Below are 9092 nucleotides of genomic sequence, written 5' to 3' on the forward strand. Positions count from 1 at the left end.
TCCAACTGGCATTTACTCCCAAACACAACCAGCCACTTAAGCTATTCATAAATTAATTTCCCAAAAGCAAAATTATTTCAATGCATGCAGATTCCTCAACAATGTTGTAGAAAGCATACTTTTTCAAACCACATTTATGTATTTAGAGGTCTAAATACATTCGATTTATCCCCCTATTTGGGTGAAATATCCACCAACTTAAATATATACAATTAAATGAATACACTACAAGATTTTTTTTTTTGCCTCCTCCCTTGACTTTATGCAAGTCATAGTAACCACATGAAATCTTCCATGACCATAAAGATATTTGTATTAAATCTTGGTAGTTCTGGACTTTAAGTTCACTTCATTACCAATATTGTGACAAGTTGAAGCAACATATTTGGAAGAATCCTTTCACTGTTCTAGCTTAACTGAATCATCTTCTCAATGTTTTATATATTAATAATTTGTATTAACTTTATACCAAACAAATTCAAGTAAAATATTTAAGCCTGGAAATAAACTATTATTTAGGATTTCAGGTTTTAAGTTGTATTCACTTTCAGTTCCAAAATTTCAAGAAGACCAACCTTCAGCTCATTAAAAACAATAATAAGTATAAAACAAAAAGCTTCCAAAAGTTTTGAAGTTTTTTCTGGCATAAGCTAATTTTAACTGGCAAAGGTTGGTGACAACAAATATCAACACAACATTACAACCAATTTGTTGCAAAAAAATATATTAAACACCATGCCAGACTGTTATGTGTTTTTGAAGAAGATAATTTGAGGGATGATAAAACAGATTGAGATAAATGAAATATTCATACTGGGCTTCAGGAGTCCTTCACAAAGTTCTCTCTGAATATGTCCTCCATATATTCATACCAAACAATCCTTATTTCAAATCACATCCACTATATGTGTAACTTGGACATGTATCCAAGTAGAACTTCCACTCCAGTCCTTAGTTACTATAAATTCAAAGAAATCAATTTTACTCTTGACCTCTAAGTATGAAGTTTGTCATTGGCAATTCTGCTTCTTGATCATGCAAATAAACACTTATCACAAATAAGTATAGTCAGTTATTTAATATGGCCAGAAAAAAATACTCATGAGTGAAATAGTTCTTTTATACCTCTGTCCCTTTACCTCAAAGTAAGAGTTCAACTTTCTTTTTAAGTTTTGATAGGCAAAAGACTATATTTCTTCTGTGCCAGTACATTCTCATTCCACAAATAAAATCCATGGTGAAAGCAAACAATACATCATCACCTTTTTCAGTCTATTAAACACATGCTTTTCTTTGAGCTGCTTTGGTTCACAAATGTGTAACGGGGATTTCCTTTGCCTAACCTCATTAACTTAGACTCTATTACTATTTTTAATATCAGCTATAAATTTGGCTTCTAAAACAATCTGTGGATCTTTCATGCTTCATTCTGAAGAACTGTTGAATTTCAGAGAACTTGGACGTCTGATGAAACAGCTCTCATATTGAGAAAATAAAATCATGTCCAGTTTGCTTAGAGGAGATAATTAAACTAGCTGTCTTGGTCTATTTTGGTCCATTCCCTATTTGTGTGTATTTGGCTCCAACTCTTAATTTTTCCTAGGCCTTGTTGCTCTGTCTTTCTTAGATCTTTCTCACTCTCTCATTTCTCTCTTCTTGGTAGTGGGAGTTTTTTGTTTTTGTTTTTTCAGTGAAAATCCTCTTTCCCTTTTTTCCTTTTCTCTGTCTTTCCCTCTATCTCTCCATTCTACAACCATGTTCCAATATTCTGCATTTCTATTTCAAATCTGTCTGAATCAGTTTGCTTTCCCCTAGGTTTTTTTTTTTCCCTGAGCAACTCTCTAAGTGTTTACCGATAACATCTTGGGACAGATTATTTTTCATTGGGCCCATTGTAAGAAGTAGCCAGCTTATTGCATTACTGCAGAACACATTTCAGACTATACAATTGTAACAAATGAACAACTTGTCCTCCATGGACTCACCACAGGATCCAATTAGTTAGCAAACCTTTTACTTAGGTTTTCTAATTGTTTTCTGGAGTCACAGCAATTGGGATGCTGAAACAATTCAAAAAATGTTTTCACTTTGTTTCGGATATATATATATATATATGCATATATATGCATGCATATGTATATTGCCAGTTAAAACAAAATTATGACTGTAAGCAAAAGGAACAAATCTCTAGATTAAATTATACAGACATATTTAAAAGTGAATCAAATAAATACCTCTGTGTTGTAAATGAAAGAAAAGGAGAGAGGCATTTTGCTTATTCTGTACATCTAGAATTTTAAATCGTTATAATTTAAAAATAAAATATAAACATTGATCTGCAAGTCATTACAACAGGTGATCACTTCAGCAAAATCTATATTGCAACTTCAGCACATCTTTATTAGAACTCTTTCATTGTGGGTAAACAGCCACAAAAATAATGCTGACTTAGAAAGTATAAATACAAATATTTAAACAAAAATATTTGCAGCATTCATAGCGCAAATTGTACCTGAACTGAAGGGCTATGTGTGTATATATGTGTATATATATATATGTATATATATATATTACATATGTGTGCATTATATTCACTTCTATCTAATCATATACATATATTTATTTATAATTTGCCAAGCACTATAAACAAGATACTTGAAATAAAATATATATAAAAAGTAAGCATTCTATTAACTGATTTGAAAATAAACACAAGGTGAATAGCTATGCACATAAAATTAAATTATTCTTGTTTTTGTATATCTACAGAAATTTAAAGATACCAGCTGAAAAACCTATACTTTGTTTAAAGCTAGTGTTTATTAAATAGACTGCTCCTTGTAAAATTTGATTCCAAATGGGAAAAAAATAGTATATTTTTAAAGTCTCAGTTCAAATGAAAGGAGCAATTTAAAATTTTAGTTGGCTGCAAAAGCCTTTTTGGAGTCCCTAGAAATTTAGTGTCTTTTAAAAAGCTCTATTTTAATAAAAGAGACGAAAGTATCAAGATATATATGAATTTAGCCTATTTTTTATTTCTGTGTGTTCATAGTAAACATTTTTGTAAGTGACAAACACGGGCATATGACCACAGTATCACAATCAAGAAATTTTAAGACAACATTAACAATCACTCAAATTTATGCGGCATTTGCGCAACACAGGTTACATATTTGCAAGGTTTACCTATAAGTACAATAGGTATTAACATTTCACTACATTTAGAAAAAATAAAAGTGACCTGTTAGTGACCACATACATCAAACTATACACAACACAAACTGAAGGCAATCATTACTTTTGTCCCCTTCCGATTCATTTGAATGGGCAGTGCTGCCAACTGAAACAACTTTCCTTTTTTTGTTTGTTTTTTAATACTTAATATACCAAGTGCATTTTAGAACCCAATCTTTGGTCTAAAAGTAAACAAAAAAAAACCCCAGTTTTTAAAAGAAAAGGACAAAACAATAAATGGCCAAAATAATTTCTTGGGCACCTTTACTACGTATGTTTCTTAAATACAAATTACAGTTTAACATTTTAAAACTCTCCCCATAATTTAGGTTGTTCTCAAGGTCTGCGTCCACCATATAGATAGATCCATGATAACTTATAATACTGCACACATGGAAATCTGGCGGCTCTTAAACTTTTCAGGTTTGAATGAAATGGCAAAGCAGTCACTATTTAGATACATATTCTACTATGATTTTGACTTCCAAACCTTATATTCTACAATGTATTCTCCCCACATTGCACCTCGCTGACACTCCACACCTTGTTAGAATAATAAACAACCCTAAAGACTGAACAAACGTACAGAAATGGGAGTGGGGGCTTAATAAAAAATACCTGGACTTATTTTTTAATTATCATTTACAATGCAAATGTGTGTAAAACGTTCACTTACAGTCTGGTCCCAGGGATGTTAATGTATTAAAGGGTTGGAAGAAGACCCCTGATTTTGATGTGTGAAATAATCAGACAGTCCTCCGGACAGTCCCGTCGTGAAACTTGGCAAAGAGGGTCTTAAGGACTCACAGGGCAGGGTCGAGGGGGCCTGCGGAGACGTGGAGGAGGACGCGGCCCGGGCGCTCATGGACGTGCTGCTCTGCGAAGTCATTGACGGGTGCGGGACATGGGGGAAAAAGTAACTGGTCTGGCCCGCAAGCAGGTTGACCGAGCAGGGATTGAGGGAGTAGGTCCCGGAGCAGGGCACCGACAGGCCGCAGGGCACCGAGGCGGCGAGCGCGGCGGCCGTGAGGTGGTGCGTGGCGTACGGGATCTCCCCGTTGACCAGCCGGTCCACGCTCAGGCCGTTGGCCGTGGAGAAGGAGTGGTTGTTACCCAGTGAGTTCTGAGTCAACACGGAGCTGTAGGGCATGGGGTGGCTGGGGTAGGCCGACGTGGTGCCGTTGTAACTCAAAGTGCTGCTGGCGCGGGGGTGGTGCAGGGACAGGAAGGGCGACATGGGCCAGTAGAGGGAGCCGGCGCGGTCCATGAAGGTGAGGCCGGTGGAGGTGAGGCGCGCCCCACGCTTGAAGGCCAGCTTGGCCCGCGACGTGGTGGAGCGGCGCCGCAGCTTGCCCGTGGTGCCGCCGATGAACACGTCGTCGCTCGACGGGTCCAGCATCCAGTAGTTTCCCTTGCCTGGGTCGTCGTAGTGGCGCGGCACCTTCACGAAGCACTTGTTGAGCGACAGGTTGTGGCGGATGGAGTTCTGCCAGCCCTGCTTGTTCTCGCGGTAGTAGGGGAAGTTCTTCATGATGAACTCGTAGATGCCGTTGAGCGTGAGCCGCTTCTCGGGGCTCTGCCGGATGGCCATCATGATGAGCGCGTTGTAGCTGAACGGCGGCTTCTCGTACTTGCCGTTCTTCTTCTCGCCCTCCTTGCCCCCCTCCCCGTCCTTGCCGCCCTCGCCCGCCCCCTTCTTCTCCTCCCCCCCGGCGCCCTTCTCCTTCTCGTCTGGCCCGACGGGCGCCAGCTCCCCGGGCCCGCCGCCTGGCTCGCCCTTGCCCCCCAGCCCGTCCGCTTTGGCCCCGTCCAGGGCGGTGGCCGGCGGCGGCGGCGGCGGGAGCAGCAGTTGCTGGGGGCCCTTGTCGTCGTCGGCGGCCGGGGCGACCCGCGCCGGGGGGGGCTGCGGTGCCTGGGGCGGCGGCGGCGGCGGCGGCTGCTGCTGCGGCGGCGGCTGCGGGGCGGGCGGCGGCGGCGGGTGGTGGTGGTGGTGGTGGTGGTGGTGGTGGTGCTGGGGGTGGTGGCTGTTGTGGTGGCCGTGGCTCGCGTGGTGGTTGTCGTTCTGGACCGCCTCCGGCACCAGGCTGTTGATGCTGAACGAGGACTTAGGGATCATTTTCACCTCTTTCCTATCTCCCATGTCCAGCATCACCCAGTCGTCGGGGGGGAAACGGCGGCGGCGGCGGCGCGGAAGCGGGGCAGCGGCGCGGCGAGCTGCGGTGGCCGGCGGGTGCCGAGCGGGGCGCGGGCGGCAGCGGCACTGAGCGCTCCGGCAGCAGCGCAGGTGGACCGCAGGCTCCGGCGCTGGCAAGTCATGTAGCAAAAGCAGCAGCCACCCCTCAGGAATTAGAAGGAAAAAGGGGGAAAGAAAAAAAGAAAGAGAGAAAAGAAGCCACCGCCGCCCGGGGGTGCAGCGCCCTCGCTCCCGGCGCTCCGCCGCGGCCCCCCGCCCCCTGCGCCCCCCCCGCGGCCTCCGCCTCCTCCCGCAGCAGTCACAGCAGCCGCAGCAGCCCGGAGGGGGGAGCGCCGGGCGGCGGGCGGGCGCGTCCCGGAGCTCGCGGCGAGGCCGGGAGACAGCGATCGAGGCGGCTATAGCCACAATTAATTTTCCGAGCTACAGGCGCACACTAGGGCTGTAAAAAAATTTTTGGTTTAACCTTTCCTACCGCTGGGCCAATCAGAGCCGGCGGCGTGCGGGAGCGTCTCCCCGGCCGTCAACCAATCGGCGGGCGCGGGCCCACCCACCCGCGCCCCGCCCGCGGCTCCCGCCCCCTCGGGCGTCCACCTCCCCCCTCGGAGGGCCTGGGCTTCGGCCTCGGCCGCGCGGAGCCGCGCAGGGATACGCCGGCGGGAGCACGCCGCGCCGCGGCCCGGCCTGCACGCCCTCCAGCCCTCCGCCCCGCGGGGCTGCTCCTGCGGAGGCCCCCGCGTAGGGCAGTGGCTCACATCCCTGGCTTCCCTCTCCCTGCTGTGGGTCATTTTCGTTTAAGCGTCAGCATTTGTCCTTACTGATTAAAGTTTGTATCCAATTTTATTTTTAAGAGCGCGGGTGGCGGCAGCGGTGGCGGTGAGGGGAAGAGTGGGAGTGCAGGGAGAGGATGCGAGGAGAGGGCAGGAAATGGAGGAGGAAGGGGCGAGGCACTACTTTCCCCAGTCCGCCCTGCAGGCCCCGGCCCGAGCCCGTAGGACAGCTGTGCCCCTCGTAGGGGACACCCAAGAGCGGCTCTGGAGGGTTGGGGAGGGAAGGCCCACCCCTGGCGTGGGGAGGAGGGTGTCCCGCACCTTGGGGGAGGAGGATCTCGGAGAGGTTGGAGACCAGGGATGAGCAGGAAGAAGTGGGCAGGCGAGCGCGGGGCCAAACGGGCTACTTACTCGGTTTCTGCGGGCAGGCCGGCGGCGAGCTCGGAGCTCGGGCGCCGCCGGGAAGCCGGGCCTGGGGCTCCCAGCGCTGCGGCGGCGGGCGTGGGCGGCTCAGCGGTGGGCGCCTGTGGTGGCCTTCCGAAGTGAGGGGTGCTCAGAGAGAAAACAATACCACACACTCCCAAAATAAACCAGGTAACACATGCTATATATGTGTCTCTTCTTTGCCCTTCTCTCCTGCTCCACACCGTCGCTCACGCGCTGGGTGACCGGTGTCGTTTTCTCCTCGCTGCTCCACCGTCTCCTCAGCTTCAGACCCGAATTGGAAGCGAGTAGCTGCGAGCGATCACCCTGGAAATGTTTTCATTTTGCATGTTGACATTGGAGGGAAAATAAGGGTGGGCGTCTATTTCCTTTCAGTTTTTTTAAACCTCCCTGTTTTCACTTTCCTTTTTTTCTTTCCGTCTCTCAAACGCTTTTAATGTGTGCGGGCCTTAATTCTGAAATAACGGCATACTGAAGCCAGCCCTTTCACACCCAGAATGCTGCCGAGAGGCGTCGAGGAGCCTTGGGTCCCTGGGTCCCACAGTCCCAGCTTCCTGGCCTTTACGACAGGGAAGGTTCGGGTGAGGGCTGGAATGAGTGGGAAGATTGTGCCTCGGGGGCTTTAAAAGGATCCCGTGGCCAGGGGCAGGGCTAAGGCCCAGCATTTCCCAGGGATTGGAATTTGGTGCGGAGCACACTGATCAAAGGCTGTTTCATCCCACATGGGCACAAAATACACCACATTTTAGGGAGGAAGTAGTCCGGGAGAAAGAGGGAGGTGGAGGTGAAGCATAAGTGAAAAGGACCTTTTCCCTTCTCTGTAAAGTAAATAATCGTAAAATGTAAGCATCTCTTTGATAAACTCAATTAAATTACGTGGCAGGTTTGGTATTTAAGAAAACCGAGGAAGAAAAAGCGGTACCTATGTGTGATGTTGAAGTTCAAATCTAAAATTAAAAAATTCAATTGATGAATATTTAAGTACCTAGGGAGTTATTTCCACTCTCCCCATCCCACCCACACCTTGAAATTCTGAGAGAAGAAACTCTGAAAAGAATAATAAATATGCAAGTATAAATAGCTAGTTGTTTTAAAATGTATATCTATTACGAATGCCATAAAAGAGCTTTGAACATTGAACTAACCAACTCTCCTTCCACTGTATGTATGTCTTTCCCCCTATTTCTACATATTTCCTTACTTTAAAACAAATTATATTTACATGTGGGAAATTTCAAAGGTTCCAGCTATCCACGTTGATAGTGACAGGACCCGGGCATTGACTTCCGAGCTCTGGGTGTCCTGCAGAGCCGGGTGAGCTACTGGGCTTTGCCGACCGGCTGGAGAGATCTGTGGGCCTTGCTCTTCCTGCTCAGTTCACCTCCTCCCACTCTTCTCCCCTCCTCAGGCCTGCTATCCCGTCTTTTCTTCAATTCGCTTTTCTCCCTCCTCCTCTCTTCCTCCCTCCTTCCCCTCACTCCCCCTCCTTCTCCTCCGTCTATTCCTCCCGCTCTCTGCAGTCCTCCACCTACTCCTCCCCACCTCTCCCCCTACAGCCCCCCTTCTCATAGCCACTTATAATGGCACACAAGGGCTCCCTCTGAGGTGGACGGCCCGGTACGTTTTCGTAGTCGGTCTAGCGTGAAATGATTCGGTGTAACCGGATTCTTGGGAAAGGACAGGTTACGTAAACATTTACTGATGTGGAGTAACTATACTATTTGTACTCTGATATGCAGGAAGGAAAGTGTTGATTAACACAGAAGAAAAAAAAGCGAAATTAGCTGATTGCATGCTCATAAGTGCAAGCTGTCATTGAACTGCTTTTAAAATAGACACAGCTGGGTGTTTGTGTTGAAAAATTTCTTGTGTTTTTGCTAATACTGAAATAAGCATGATTTTGTATACCAAACATTTTCAGATCATTAAAATTTGTAATCTGTGCTGGTTTTAAACACAAAGAAAAGAAACAGAATCATTTCGATGTAAAATTTGCTGATATTATATTAACTCAATCAGGTCTGTACAAATTGTGCATTGTGCCTCCTAAAATCTGTTTGATCAATTTAATACACAAAGTGCCAAACGTGGGTATTGTTTGTTAACATTGGACATTTTATTCAAATCCGAGCTCAGCAGCAAAGTGGAGAAGCATTCCTTGAATACACCACCAGCACTGACTGATGAATTTTTAATGTTTTGAGGTGTTTCTTAGGTCAAAGCTGAATGTGCATTGTTTTGTAATCCAGTGTAAAATTTTAGCAGGTGAGAATAAGTTTTTCTTCTGTTTACTTTCAAATAGTAAAAACTGGGTCTACTAATGAGAGCTGTAATAATCTGATTTTATGTGCCCGGAGCTTAAATTGCCTGGGAAAATGTTTTGCATGCAAATTAAGAATGTGTTATATTATTTTAAGGATTGCATGGATGCAAGTCTCTCAAAATAGGGTATT

The 9092-nt window shown here is 46.0% G+C and overlaps 1 protein-coding gene across 2 annotated transcripts; it reads right to left on the minus strand.

Moving 5' to 3' along the window:
- Positions 1–3015: 3015 nt before the first annotated feature.
- Positions 3016–8004, minus strand: FOXG1 (forkhead box G1). Of its 2 annotated transcripts, XM_073211417.1 has the most exons (3): positions 7862–8004; positions 6607–6945; positions 3016–5572 (listed from the first exon to the last, which is right to left on the minus strand). In XM_073211417.1, exon 3 carries the CDS (start codon positions 5381–5383, stop codon positions 3929–3931), a length of 1455 nt encoding a protein of 484 aa, XP_073067518.1. In that variant the 5' UTR covers positions 5384–5572; positions 6607–6945; positions 7862–8004; the 3' UTR covers positions 3016–3928. The 2 variants fall into 2 exon arrangements, with proteins under 2 accessions (XP_073067518.1, XP_017501197.3); XM_017645708.3 differs by lacking the exon at positions 7862–8004 and having other exon boundaries at positions 6607–7217.
- Between the last annotated feature and the right edge of the window lie 1088 nt (positions 8005–9092).

This window comes from Manis javanica, chromosome 8 (assembly GCF_040802235.1).
Source record: "Manis javanica isolate MJ-LG chromosome 8, MJ_LKY, whole genome shotgun sequence".
In the NCBI taxonomy this organism is placed as follows: Eukaryota; Metazoa; Chordata; class Mammalia; order Pholidota; family Manidae; genus Manis; species Manis javanica.

Coding starts and splice junctions, on each gene's coding strand:
- FOXG1 (XM_073211417.1), bottom strand. CDS start 5,383: ATGCTGGACATGGGAGATAGGAAAGAGGTGAAAATGATCCCTAAGTCC.